We start from the raw sequence: 14,948 nt of genomic DNA, 5'->3' as shown, positions 1-14,948 counted from the left end.
ATAATTTTAGTTGATCTCGAAGCCTTATGAAAGGATCACGGACATAGATAAGGCAGCACCAAAGAACAAAATACTAAGATAGTTGCAACCTCGAACGCTGTCTCTTTTTGCTGCAACGCCAGGTGACTGCTGATTCAGAATGCAAAGAATAAAATGCTACCTAACTGTCTTCATCAGATTGACAATGCCGTCCCAACTTCAAAAGAATACGTGGCTTTTGATGCCGGCTTTTCCATCGTATGAGCATAAAAATGAATGATTTGCTGGTGCTGCACAAATTTTTCATTTCTATAGGTACATTTGTTTTAGGTACATTGTTAGTGATCAGCCACGGCTGACCATGCCTTTCATATAATGGTAGGTAATGGTTTGGTAACAACCTCTCAGGCTGCTGTCATTATTGTTAGCAGCCACTTTTTGTGGATAAAATCATCATCGACGTGTTTAGCTCAATCATCCGGGACTATTTCAGTATCTATAACTGAACATACCCTTCCTGCATGATTAAAGCTCCTTTACTAGGATCCTGCAGTGGGTATTTCCGCTAAGTTGGCGTCATCTGAAGTTTGATTAAGTTGAAACATGTTCAGTAAGTGCTCACAGGGAAGCTCTCAGATCCGTCGAGCTCTAATCTGTAGTGTTCAGTTTTCAGATCCGATCCGATCCAATCCAATCCTACCGATCCGCCCGTGGATCCGTTCACCGTCTGTGGATTGTTCCCGTCCGTGACGTCCTCCAGGCCGTGGGTCCTCAGACATCTATTGTCACTGAAACGCGACGCACTTGAAAGGAAAACGAGCGCTCTTTTGCGAGTCTGGCCAACGTACGCGAATCAAAACTGACTTGATTCGCTCATACTCACACACATTCAGGCGCTCATGGCTGATGAGCTCGTGTAACTGTGTTGTAGCGGTGTGCTGGTGATTGTGTTTTCGTCATTAAAAGTCAGTGTATTTTCATGACAATCATCACTGAATGCCCGACGGGCCACCCAAGTACTTCATTTTACCATCAGTCTCACACCATCTGGCGCTCAGGGACCCTCCATGAATTACATCACGCACTTTCCGCGCCTTTTCAAACTTTTCCCTTCTGGTTACGCATGTGGCACGCTGGGCGAAAACCCCGTTTCCCTTGATGTGCTGGGATTCACGTAACGCTCCAAAAACTAGCGTCCGTTTGGTCTCAAATTAAACTAGATGTTAAAGAAAAAGGGACATGCTGCTTGTGAGAAGAGCATGCAAAATTTATTCGACGTAATGGTGTCAACAAAAATATTCAATGATTTGCAACCACACCTGAGCGTGAAGTTACGCTATCGAACACACAAACCCATCCCTGCATTGTTACAATTCGGTTACGCACAGTCCGCCCCCCCCCCCCCTCTCCTCCCCACTCCATGTGAAACGTGATTTATAGTCGGCCGCTAAACAAAAAAGCTCTCCAGTAACTGAGGCTTGTTGGATGGTTCCTTCCCAAACCGAAATGACGAATTTCCTATTTTGATTGGTTACCGCACCATTCCACACATGGCGTTTGAGCTTCGCTTACGGGATCAACGCGCACGGCATAAAACATTAAAGCCGTATGTCGTAAGTGCAGTTGTTGCTCAGGCGATGCCGGCTCATTGGCTTTAACTCATCCAATGAGACACCGCCTCTTCGACGAGAGGTGATCCCGTACCTGAAACAGTAGGAAGGTCACTCTTGGGCAGGGGTGTGCACAGGATTAGAGACGATGCTGCGTCCTTGCAGCGGAAATTAAGCTGATGGCTCTGTTGGCTGTTCTCATGTCCACAACCACTTCCGGGACCAAAATATAGTATGCCGTAGTTAAAATCCCTTTTTTGTGATTTTATAGAATTTTTATATTTTTTTTTTAAATTTTTAAAAAAAATTATAAAAATTTATTAAACAATCACAATTATTTTATATTGTGATTTTTTAATTTCACAGTGAGTGCGTCAATGTCTTTCGAAGCAAAAGGTCGTGATTGTCACCAACAGCTCTGCTTGTGGAAAGAGTTGCGGTTTAAGTATGATGACGAATTGAAATACGGTACCAGCTTCCCCACAGTGCATTGCAGCATCATTTTCAGCTTTTTTGAAATTAACACGATCTTTGCTATAGCTACGTACGAGGCATCAGAGATATTAAACCACTGCGTTTGTTCGCAAAATCTTCATTTAAATGGACACAGCTGCACGGGCGCATGCCCCAGGTTTGCATAGTTATAAAATTTTGAAACTATTTAAACTGGTGTTTCTCTACAGGTGCACAATTTAATCAAACCTGGTATTTCGTCACCACCGCTGCGCAGATCATCCAGCCAATACCAATAATGCACGCGCTGAATAAAGCTGCGTTCGCTCACCTAGTTTCAACTCTAAAATACTCAGTGAGCGCGACCCGTTGGTTTTCCTGGCTTCCCCTGGTTCCAGCACTCAAGCAATGCGATTTCATTTAAACTGGTGAATTTTCGTCGGGACACTTAGCATAACTGAGTTGATGTGGATTAATTTCTACCCTGCCATGATACGCTCCCGCCATTATTTGCCCCTGCTAGCCATCTCCGATCTGTTAAAGGCTTATAAGGCTGATTATCAATGCTGATACCAAGACATCGAGTGCCAATTCGGGCATCAAAGTCTGCAGGACCCCAATCCAGCGCAGCTAAATAACGCGATCAAGCATCTCGTGTCGTTGGCCCTTGCAACAACATAATAGGCTGTAATCAGATTTATCGAATGGCTATTGGTGACAGTTTGGCCCTACAGCGAATCGTTTTCCGTAGCTTGCAATGGGTTAAATGCCCTACGAAACCTCAAAATACGCCTTTGTTGGGAAGCTTTTCCCACCGGGGGATCTCACGCGATAGTAGTGTTTATAAACCACGCCGCACGACGACTGTGGCCAAGAAGGAGCTTGGCTCTGAGCCTCGTTCCGTTCAGGCCGAACAGAGCACGCCCGGCGCCAGAAAAACGGAGATTTAGCGTGTCGGAGGCCACGCCCGACCGGAAAGCGAACCGACATTCTCGGAACAGGGTCACATCGAAATGGCCGCCATTAGACGAAGCAAAAAGCTGCAGCAGGAAATGACTGCCATCGACAAGAACGTTAACAGTGACGTCCAAATTAGGGCCGTGTAAAATGGCCGCTAAACCGGAGAACCTCGCCAATTGGTTCCAGGCCTGCATGTGATGATCTAGCAATGCTCCAGTTGCTTTGAATGGGTGATTTGGTCCATATATAAAAACACCACTAATATGCGCTAACTAAGAAGAATACACAATCACAACCTGCACCTTTGTAGCTCTCGATATTATTTTAGCACATTTACGATAAATGTAAGGGGCACTAAATAGTCTTTGCTGATGTATTAAAACTAAGCCCGAAAATGACTTAAATTGATCGCTTTAGGGTTTCTTCAGGGCTCAAGGGCAAGCACAGAAGAACTAGGATTGTTTTTGAAAACTGGGCCGTGCAGTCAACACAAGGGCTAATTAACAGCAGGTTAAATATGCATAGAACGCAATAGCGTCATTACATATGCACGAGACATAAAGACAAATGAAATGGCTATAAAATGTTGCGCAACATCGGAGATTTTTCAGCCACTCATCCATATTCACTTTTCTCCAAGTTTGCTTTTCTCACAAAACATTCACATTCCAAAAATGTCAACATCGAAATATATTACTTTTTAGCCTTACTTCTATCATATGAACACATGCTTTCTGAGTTGACTCGCAACAACCCTATTTTGTGTCAGGTGGCCAGCCCTGTCAGTTAAAATGTTGCCATATTGCCCAAACAAATCTACAAGGCGTTCCCAAAGCTGACACTTCTCCTGCCTGATGCGCACTGTTCAACCCTCCTGAGGACCCTGAGGAAGTTGTGGCCGACCAGCCGCTTGACGTCGTCCTCCGACCAGCGGGCCGAGATGAGAGGCGCGCCACCAGGGCCGGGTACGAGAGGGGTCGACAAACCCTCAGGCACTCTGTAGAGGTCACTGTGGCTTAGGCTGAATGGCGGCGTAGAGGGGGGGGGGGGAGTGCGGACTGCACTCTGGCACTGCGCGTGGACCAGGAGACCGTCCTGTCAGGGGATGGAGCTGGGGGGGGGGGGGGGGAGGGGCCCAGTCGATCGACAGGCACTGCAGGATTAAGAAGAACGCCAGCTCACAAAATGGGGGACGGGATAGGACGTCACACTCTTAAACGGTGTGCGTAACGAACAGCTGATTTAATATGGGTTAAAATGATTCAAAATGCAATTTTGGAACTATGTGTAGTAGGATTCAGGGTTTGAGCCAGTTCGAAGCTGCCACGTTCAGTAAAAATACTGTACCACTCAACTGATTAAATAGCACCAAGATATTTCTCAAAAGGCATTGAAAAGGGCAGATTTCTTAGCGAGTTGCGCACCTAAAACAGTTCACAAAAACCAGATCCACATCAGTAAAATCAATTCCTAAAATTGGGAAAACGACTGGGCATACATTGATCAGCACGACAACCGCCTCTGAACAAGCCCTCTTCATGACACGGCGGCAGCGGAACTGAGAGCCACGCTCCACACCTTGTGAGCTGGCTGCAGAGTCCTCTGCAGGTTCTTGCAGTCAATAGCTGTCGTTGACTAGAGGTATCACATTTATGCCCACAGACCCGGAATTAGCAGGTGAACACAGCTCAAAAGTGGTATCGCTAATCAGTACCCATGTCAGCAGCATCGGCAGCAGATTCTGTGCTCGTCCGGGTGGTGCCTGCCGGCAGGAATACCACTGTTGAGCACTTTTTGTTCGCAGGTTGCGGGTCTGTCGACTTAAAAGTGGCACCTCTTGTCCGCAACAGCCGGCAATCGCAGAATCTGCAGTGGATTCTGCAGCCAGTCTTTGAGGGTGTGAACGACCCTTTAGACATGAAGTCAAACAAGAGTGAGACCTTGAAAAACATCAGCATTCCAGATCATCGAATACGCTGCAACATGTGCGATGCGGAGATGGTCAACTTGACTCACAGGTTGATTCCGTCGTAGCCGGCTCCAAGGCCAACATGGTCTACCCCGGCCATCTTCCTCACCCGCTCAATATGAGCTGGAACAAACAAGCACCACTCAGCCCACGCTTGTTACCGCAGCAGCGTTGTATACACGCGGTGCCAGAAGCGGCAGGTCATCACGGTAGATTGCGTAATTACGGGGCTCCAAACGAGCAACATTTTCGGGCGCTGAAATTGCTTTCTTACTCAGCAACATCATGATTTATTCAAAATTATTAATGTTATGTAAAAGTTGACCACGTTGAAGAGGAATTCTCCATGCACTTAGAACTATAATGTAAATGAATTGTAATGTAAATTTGATCCGTCCCGGTGGCTCAGTTTGGTTAGATGCGCCTGCCTTCCGATGCGCCCACCCGTGGCGGGGTGGGTTCGAGTCGCTTTAGGGCGCTCGCCATTTGCCCTTGACAGGTATGGCCTGCGGCCGGTGCAGCGGTCGCGCTAGGGTCAGTTGACGTCAGAGGGCAAGACGGACCGTGCCGAGCACTGCGGCACGTTAAGCTTTCGCCACCAAATTCTGCCGTTCGACATGGAATTGCGCGATCGGATGGTGGGGGTCAGGGCTCACACACAAGGCACTGCTAGCGTGAGCTCTGATCCCGGAAATCCATCCATTCAAAGGGTTCGGATCAAATCTTTAAAAAAAAGAACCAAAACTCCATTATTTTCGTCATGGAAAACGAGTGTAGTCTAAAGCATGTCTTTACAACTACATTCAACTACACTCTTTACAAGCACTCGCCGATTGCTCGGCGAGTGCGAGCGCTAAATTATTAATGGGAAGGATGTATACGAAAAAGGAAGTCAGACTGTCATAGGTTTTTTTCCCTCCGTAAATGAATACATTACACAATAGCACGTCATAAATAAAGCACAACAACTTGGAAATAGTCTACATTTCCCCTCTCAACACTAGCAATTTTTTATTCCATGGTGGTTCTCACTGCGCCGTTTGTGATACGACGTGCAAGGACAGCAAACACATGCCATCCAATAATTAGGTTTGTGCCACTCCAGTAGCGTCCTCCACATTTACCAGTGCCACAAAAAACGTGAGTTGCCGCTAATTGGTTAAGCAATATTTCCACGGAAACAAAAACTGAGCACGGTATGTCCAAAACATTTGTTTACATGCCACATAGCCTGCTGTGAGTAACCTTCGGATCTTTATCGAAGATATAGTCAACATCATATGCTGAACTGAAATTTTTGACGCGCACCTGTGTACCGATACAATATCGGAAGAGACTGCAGAAGGAAACACGACACAAATCTTAATGAGACACACGCTTTGAAAATTAATGACAATCGCAATAAGTGTGACACATATCGTAAGTAATAGCCCCAGTTAACATTCCTTCTGTGTAGGTTTATGTACACATGAAAAAACGCAGGCAGAAAAAGACAGACTCTACATTACCATGATGCAGATTTCCACAACTGATGGGGATGTAATATGCAGGTAATTGTAGCCTACATTGACCAGCGAGCGAGTCTAAGGGTGTATTCGCAGCGCACCAAGAATGCTATATTCTACACGACGTCACGTATAATCTTTTCCAGATTTGCTCGCAGCGACACACATTTTTGCGAGCATCTCCGTGCCTTTTTATGACAATGATTGCGCGTACGAGACGCTGGCATTTACCTGCATGGATACCACGCGTGTTCCTATCAAAGGAACTGCACATTGCGCTTTTTGTAAAGTAAAACACCCTTTCTTCACCTATCGTCGGTCCTGGGCGAGCAAATTGACTTGTTTAGAAATGAACTTATTGCTGAAGTTGTATAAATGAGCCTTTTGATGCAGAGCCTTTAAGCGCCCGACCGCGCCATTTCAACGTCGTCACTCCGGTTGTTCAACGTTTCTCTCATGTTTTTCCGCTTCTTGTCACTTGCCCCCCCCCCCCCATCCCCATCTCCACCCCACCTCCCAACGTTGAGATGGCCCCCAGTAGTGGGTTTGTCACCCTCAACGGTAAACTTGGCCCCAACAGTCTATTAGTTTAAGATATAAAAAGTCAAATTGCTCCACCAATTAAAGAAATTGAACAAACAATCGGGTCTGTTTTGGACCTTTTAGTCTTGGAACAAGGGATTTGCTGAACTATTTTTGTTTTCTCCCAAACGGCTATAATTTTATGGTGGAAGAGGGCTCAAAGACCATACTCAGAGAGACGTGAGCCTTAGCGTGTCTTCGCAATTCCTGTGCCTGCGAAGGCACATATTTGTTGCAGCCCTTATACGGTTACATCCTTCTTTGTAACAACAGTCTTATTACCCCACGCTGCGTAAATCACTGGTATGGGCTATGGGTATCGCGCAGGGCAGACGCAAAAAAAAAACATTCGACAATGGTTCAGGCCCACCCCAGACATGTAAAATAATCTGAATCTCGCTTTAGAAGTGGAGAGTAAAAGTTACTGGGAAGCAGAAGCGAATTTGAAATACATCACTTTCAATAACGTGCATATTGTGCGACTGCATCTGGGAGTCTGGTTGCAGACTTCTGGCATTACCGAACCACGAAACACTCGCAATTGTCAAGTATTCATTAAAACAGCCCGATTTTCCCAATTTGCAAAATCGACAGGACTCTGAGACTTTAAACCTAGTAGCGCTATTGTGATAATGCAGTTGGAATCTTTAACTTTCTGAATTGTTTGAATATTCTCCGCCCAACTCATCTTATATCGTAGACAGATGTTCACCAACCAATGGAAATGTACGTCCAGCGCATATAGCACTGCAGACCAACACCAGCCATCTTACTGGCATGAAATGTGCTTGCTCGCGCCGCCAGTTGAAAAATCGTAAGAGTGAGGATGTTGTGAGGCACAAGCCTTACACGCTAGCAAGATGAACTTCACACGCTAGGACCTTCATGCACTCAGAAGTTTGGAAATGTAAGATGAGAGGTTCCAGCGTATGTGACAGACCTATGTCATTCATGGCTAGCTCGGTCCCTTAAAGTCAGAACCATATGCCACCGGCCACGCTTACCTATCACATCATCCATGGTCGCCGTGTCCCCGCAGGTCAGGAAGCGGTTGTAGAAGCTGATCATGACGATGCCACCTTGAAGAGCCTGGAATCACGTCATGGTACAGTACCATCACTGGTTCTTGAGTGCAAATTACCAATGATGGAGCTGGAGGGATGGGGGGGGGGGGGGGGGCGGTGAATTGGCAACCAGGACATGGAAAAGCGTGACAGAACTACACTGAACCCGGAAAAAATCCAAGCAGGCCAATTTTTTCGAACAAAAATAAAGAGCGGTACTGAATGATCAACTCTAATAGCCAACTCGTTTTATTGTCTAGCATATTTACTCCAGTGAAAGGATGGGCTTACCAGGGAATAAACGTTCAGGGTTTCGTTTTCTGGACAGCCACTGAACCAACAACTAGAAACTCATTATTTGTGTCTCATTTTTTGAGAGGTTTAATTCCGGAACGTGCCTAGGAATATTTCGCAGAGTATGACGTAATTAAGTATTGATATTTCAAGCGGAACAGATGCAGAGAAACTGAAACATTGTCATTTCTGCACTGTTGATCGAACGACACCACAACTCTATAAAGCCCAACTATAATGACGACACCAATATAAGCTGCGAAGACGTCTGAAAACATCGCAGAATTCGAGCCAGTGGTAGGCAACACTTGGGGATGACGTGGTAGGCAACGCTTGGGGATGACGCCCAACGCATGGGCCCCCGATCTCATATTCATTTATGAAAACCACATGCGCGTTTCGAACCCCATCCCAAACATCATCATACCCTCCATCATACCTCAGACACGTTTCAATCCTGGCGCGACATATGTTGTCTGGTGGGTGCCTTTTGCCACGCCCCAGCAGTCAAACCACTGGTCAAAATGTGCAGGTCAAAAGGGGTTTTTGCGCTGCCTGGAAAGGAAGAAGGAATATGTTGGGTTCAGGTTGGACTTAGATTGAGGTGAATGTGACTGCGAAAAGTGCTGGGCAAAAGGCGATGAGGCGTGCCGGCAGAATGATGAATTGAGGTAACGGAAAGGCAGGTGGCAGGACTGTTTTAGAAAAAGCGCGAGTTCTTTCGATTCTTAGTTCACGCCCAAAAAAGCAGTGAGATAGGGCAGCAAACCAACGTTACAAGAATAATAGATATTTTAACGGACCGAAGGTCCACGAAAGTTCGCTTAAGCTTTAAGATTTCACCCCAATTATCGTCAGTTTTAGCCGTCCCTGTTAACCTTTACGTATGGAACGTCTCAACAAGCTCAATTCGAACCCACCGAAGGCGTGAGATTTTATATTTATTGGTCTCGTAAGTTTGTAGCTTTTTGGCAATAGGCTGAGTGTTTTTTAGTTTTATGCCACTAAAACCGAGAACAAATGAGTGGTTTGAACATGAGCATACTTCAATGTGTTTTACGCACCGAAGGTGTGTGGAAGTTGCAGGACTCACGTGATTATCAGCAGCACCGCTTTCAACAGCAACATTTCATCCAAGCAGTTTAGAACAGAAATTGATCAAGTGTGGTGATCTCTAACCATTTTTAGGGGGTCAAAAGCCAGTCATATTTCACCGCATTCGGATTTCACTAGCCGATCCAGGGCTCCAACATGTCTGCTCACTTGTCAACAGACGTGACTCCTTTACGCATCAGCAGGGTGATGTGTAAGATTGAACCGCTTTTGAAAGCAGCTGAGATGCCGTTACATAACAGGGTGGCCTTTGAGCGAGAACACGGGCCCTCTGCAGCTAAAACGACCACGAGAACCCAGAGGTCCATACGGACATGAAGAGCTCTGAGCGGGTCATGCGGACTCAGCAGGCTTCAAAGCGCTTTGAACGGACCATGGAACGCTGCGGAGCCAGAGGCTTATCACAGCGGCAGAGGGCTTTTCAGTTGCCGGAGTGAATCCTCAGCAGTGAACGAGTCGGTGACCAGCTAAAAGGCTACTGAGTGGTCAGTGTGACATGGAGCAGACACCAGAACCCTGAGTGATTAATATTAGCCCTAGACTCTCAGTGTCCTTGAGCGGTCGGAGGGACCCACGAGCAGCCATAAAACTTTCGGATGGTAGGAGGACCTCTCGGTGACGCAAAAACAAATGCCAAAAGGGTCTTGAAGATACAGCTATATACCCTGGCAACCAAATGCGTCGCTGAGCGACCGTTGGTCACCAGCAATCAAACGAGTACTCCCACGGCTAGAGGATTTATCAACGGTTTCCATCCGCCACCAAGGGAGCTTGGGCGGGCAGTTAAGTCCCCAAGCGGTCAGAGCGGACCTCACCTACCAGAGACCCCTCATAGCCAGAGTGTCCCTAAGCGGTCAGAGCGGACCTCACCTACCAGACTCCTCATAGCCAGAGTGTCCCTAAGCGGTCAGAGCGGACCTCACCTACCAGAGATTCTTCATAACCAGAGTGTCCCTAAGCGGTCAGAGCGGACCTCACCTACCAGAGACTCCTCATAACCAGACTGTCCCTAAGCGGTCAGAGCGGACCTCACCTACCAGACTCCTCATAGCCAGAGTGCTCCTAAGCGGTCAGAGCGGAACTCACCTACCAGAGACTCCTCATAACCAGAGTGTCCCTAAGCGGTCAGAGCGGAACTCACCTACCAGAGACTCCTCATAGCCAGGGCGCCTCTAAGCGTTCAGAGCGGACCTCACCTACCAGAGACTCCTCATAGTCAGAGCGCCCCTCAGCGGTCAGAGCGGACCTCATCCACTAGAGACTTCTCATAGCCAGAGTGCCCTTAAGCGGTCAGAGCGGACCTCACCCACCAGAGACACCTCATAGCCAGAGTGCCCCTCAGCAGCCAGAAGGGCCCTAATCAGCTTAAACGGCCCGTGGGCGGCCAGCAGAGCCTGGGGCTCACAGAGAGCCGGGAGATCGGTCTGGCCCCTGAACGGCCCGTGGGCGACCGGCGGAGCCCGGGGTGCACATAGAGCTGGGAGATCCGTCTGGCCCTTGGACGGTTGTTGGCATTGGGGCTTTACGGCGCCCTCAGCTGCTGAGGCCTTATGGCGTCGCCTGTCTCCCATCCTGGCAAGAAGGGTGAGCACCGCATAGAACCGATCCCCGCATCTTTGTTTTCCAATACTTAGCGATATAATATTTACCAACAGTTATATCCACTACTCATTTAGCCTTCCTTTACACCACTACAACAGACAACCTGCCTCCGCCTGTGCTATTTTTGGGGAGGTTTTCCTGTTTTTTTTTCTGGTAAGACAGCAAAGCAGCACGCCCCGTTTTCTCCGCATGCGCTAATCAAAACCACGTTTTAATACATTATCACTCTGTTTTGCATCTCCTGGATGCACCTTGGATTTTCTGTTTCAAAATGTCAGCCTTAATAATGCTGTGTTTGAAATTCAGATTTCATAAAAGGGGGGCAAGCACCCTTTGGTTTCATGACATTCTGAAATCCCAGCAGGGGCGGGGGAGACGGAATCTACCACCCTTTTCCTGGAGTAGGATTAACTAGCTCAGCTGCCGCTCTGTCCATCAGCGACAGGCAGCTGTTCGCCGCCCGTCAGCGTGCTCACCAGCTGTTGCAGGATGAAGTCAGGTACGTTGCGGGAGATGTTGCAGAGCGCGTGCGCCGCCGAGTGCGAGAACATAAGAGGCGCGCGCGACACGGCCAGAGCGTCGCGCACCGTCTGCGTGCTGGCATGGCTCAGGTCCACCAGCATGCCCAGCCGGTTCATCTCGCGTACCACTCTCTGCAACATGGGGGACAGCTTCAACAACATGAGTGTAACCACCGAAAGAAGCGGACGCGTCCCTTTTGCTCCCTTAAATTTTGTGCACAGAAAGCATGTAAACATATCATCTCAAAATCTGATTGTTCCCTTATTCCTAATTCTTTTAAATCCCTGTAGCTTTGATTTGTTTCCTTTAATCTTAGAGACGTGGTTTGGCACAAATCATGGCTTCAGCCCAGTGCCAGTTTAGCAAACGCCGCAAAAGCAATGCGTGATTTGCAGCGCAGCTCTCAAATGCCAAGGATGCCATTGTGGCATGTGTGCTTTTTACAGTTGTTTTATACACGAACAAGGCTTACAATTTCTGAGTATTTTTACGGTAAGTCGCGCTCGTGAAATGTTCTCTGGTGTCCTCTGATGCGCTGATTCTGAATATTGCCTCAAATTTTGCAGTTCTCTAAAGAATTTGACCGCCACTGACGGCCTTATTTTTTCAATTTGAGCTTGCTTTTTTAATGTAACGGCGACTAAGGCATATACAGACTAGGCCGACGAAATAAATGAGCATTTCTTTTCGGAAACAAAGATTCATTGCAGTGATGTGAGAGACAAGCTGAGTGTTTTACTCCTTTTCATTGCCTCGTGAGGTCATTCTAAAGATAGCCATTATCGCAATTCCAGAGCGTACGGTATGCGTCGCTCCTACAGCTGTCCTGTGCGGTGAATGGCTATCATCGGCACAACTTCTTCACCAGTGAAAGAGGTCATTTGGAGCCATATGCAAACAGACTAGGGACGATTTTCTTCAGATATCGGCGATAAGCATTTCTTTCAGAAACAAGGGGATTGTTGCAAAAAGCAACGAAAGATAATACCGAAGGACATCGCAAAGAAAGAAAACGAAAATTTCATGAAGCTGTTTGCTTTCCGATCCTGATTCAGCACGTCCATTTTTGTTGTTTCTGCTTTCATTGTTTGTAGTCACTTTGTGTAACACCAGTGTCTTCTATATGGGGCGTGTTTGCGTGAAAATTAAGCGCATTGGATGCCCCCTTTTCGGTCGCAATCTTCGCCATGGAAGGCACGTCGTTTTATAACGAGATGAGACTGCCTCCCATATCAACCTGTAGCCAACCATCAAAATAGCTTCCAATGCGCCATCAGGTTGTGCGAAAAGACATGCAGTTGAGGCTAGAGGAGTGGAAAGGACGAAACGTCAGCGAAAAGCATGTCTCCCACAAAATGCTGCATCAGCAAGATGGATAACGAGGTGATCTAGATTTGGGTAGGCCCATCAATCCTCATAAACGGGAATAGACCGCGCGAAAAGCGCAATCACTCAGTTACGGAACACTAGATAACAGATGAGGAGACATCCTAAACAGTGCATCGCCGTTGTCAGTTGCCCAACCGGCACCGCTGCCGCCAGCTTAGAACTAGAGCTAATGGCGACAGCTCCTTGACCGGCACAGCCAACCGCCAGCTGCTCGATCAGAAACCGCTGCCTCCAGCTCCTCAACCGGCACAGCCGTCACCAGCTTGCAACTAGCGCTGCCGCTGACAGTTCATTCACTGGCATAGCCGTCTTGTTTTTTCGGGTGTGTTATTTTTGTTGTTTTGGTTTGTTTCACACACAGTCTTGTCTTTTTGTGGGATGACTGCGATGCGCCGAGAAATAATGTATGGAGACAAGCTTTTCGTCAATAAGCTGTCCTTCCATCTCCTGTACACTCAACTTGATTCATAGCTTCTTCCCCCAGCTTGATTACGCGATGGAAACGGTCCGGAACTGTCACATGGCATTAGGGTCAAACTGGGAGTGACCCAGTTTGTTCATCTTGTTTCCATACCATGTGCCTATCCATGGCGAAATTGCGGGGCCGAAGACAGGGTGCTTAATGCACTTAATTTCCACGCAATAACACGCCAAACGTGGGCATACGGTTGTTATCTGAAAGCGAAGAAGTAAGCCATGAGAGCAGAGAACTTGTGACATGAACAAAGCAGATCAGAAGGCCACCAGGTCATAAGTTACCCATCTTTCTTTTATGTTTATTTCGGCACGGTCTCGTGTCTCGGTAAAAATCCCGTAAAACTAATTGAGATGCCAATTGCCGTAAACCGTGCTATTGTGTCTCACCTGTCTGGATGTTATTCCAGTTGAACTCCTTCACGACGAACTCCGGGCAAGAAGCTGCACCAATGACAACTAGTCCAATTTGATTGGTCCCTAAGTTGCCTTTACACGCAAAAAATATATAAATTGTAAAACCTAGATATCCAGTGAAGATTAAACTTCTGGAACTTAAAATTTGGAGGCAATATTTGGAATAAACATGCTAAGAAACGGATAAGATCAGACTAAAAGCGCGCGCTTTTTTGATGATATGTTCACAATGCTCAGCTTAATAAAGTCTATCCAGTGTTACGAGACTTGCATACAGTGGCTCTGGGGGGGCCGCTCATAGACCTCGCACATCCTCTGAAGCTGGCTGACTCTCAGCGAAATGCGGCCATCGTACGGCGAACTGATACATCAGCACAAACCACATTAAACTTGAGGTGAACATTTGGTGCACAAGTAAAACAAATGTACGCATCATGCACCTGTTCTACGCGCGGCGAGCTATCCAATTCAGTTTCAAAACCGCGTCGCTCGTCACACGCGGATCCAACTTCAGGAAGCGGGTCCAAGTACACGAAGTTACACCACCTGCTAACTCATATCGGCGATGGCAGCCGACCCAGCCGGCAGAAGGGGGAGGGAGCGCGAGTCAGACTCCCGGGCCAAGCTACAGATATGGGGCGCCAGGGGCAAAAACTTAGCGTGACCTATGAACGCTGGTGGTATGGGGCATATAGGCGAGGCGCACCAAAGGTAAAGTCATGGTAAGTGGCGTTGGCTTCGGTTCTATCCCTTCCGTCCACCCCCCCTCTCCTCTCACCTTACCCTCATCCTCTCCCTCTCCCTCCCCCTTCTCCTCCTCTTCCTCCCCCTCTCCCTCTTCCTCCACTCCCCTTTCCCCTCCCCTCTCCCCCTCTCCCTCTTCCCCCTGTTTCTCTCCAACTCTTTCAAAGTCAGACAGGACACTGCTTATGCGACCGTATGGATGATGGGCTTATATCATAGATAGCTCAGCTTGGATGTAGGCTATACCCAAAAGGGCAAAATTCAGGCGCAA

The 14,948-nt window shown here is 47.5% G+C and overlaps 1 protein-coding gene across 1 annotated transcript; it reads right to left on the bottom strand.

The window, feature by feature from the left end:
- Window positions 1–5,014: 5,014 nt before the first annotated feature.
- Window positions 5,015–11,854, bottom strand: LOC119098210 (dipeptidase 1-like). Its single transcript, XM_037221137.1, has 3 exons — window positions 11,608–11,854; window positions 8,063–8,147; window positions 5,015–5,094 (listed from the first exon to the last, which is right to left on the bottom strand). The coding sequence occupies exons 1-3, from the start codon at window positions 11,812–11,814 to the stop codon at window positions 5,015–5,017; spliced, it is 372 nt and encodes a 123-aa protein (XP_037077032.1). The 5' UTR covers window positions 11,815–11,854.
- Window positions 11,855–14,948: the final 3,094 nt, after the last annotated feature.

The sequence above is a fragment of the Pollicipes pollicipes genome, unplaced genomic scaffold (assembly GCF_011947565.3).
Source record: "Pollicipes pollicipes isolate AB1234 unplaced genomic scaffold, Ppol_2.1 Scaffold_4740;HRSCAF=5597_pilon_pilon_pilon, whole genome shotgun sequence".
Lineage (NCBI taxonomy): Eukaryota > Metazoa > Arthropoda > Thecostraca > Pollicipedomorpha > Pollicipedidae > Pollicipes > Pollicipes pollicipes.
This window is presented reverse-complemented; position numbering and strand designations above follow the sequence as displayed.

What these genes read in the sequence shown, in the direction of transcription:
- LOC119098210 (XM_037221137.1), bottom strand. Translation starts at nt 11,814, where the DNA reads ATGTTGTTGAAGCTGTCCCCCATGTTGCAGAGAGTGGTACGCGAGATG. An exon ending in ACTTCATCCTGCAACAGCTG is followed by an intron (nt 8,148 to 11,607) that starts GTGAGCACGCTG and finishes ACGTGATTCCAG; the next exon opens with GCTCTTCAAGGTGGCATCGT. An exon ending in GACCATGGATGATGTGATAG is followed by an intron (nt 5,095 to 8,062) that starts GTAAGCGTGGCC and finishes TGTTTGTTCCAG; the next exon opens with CTCATATTGAGCGGGTGAGG.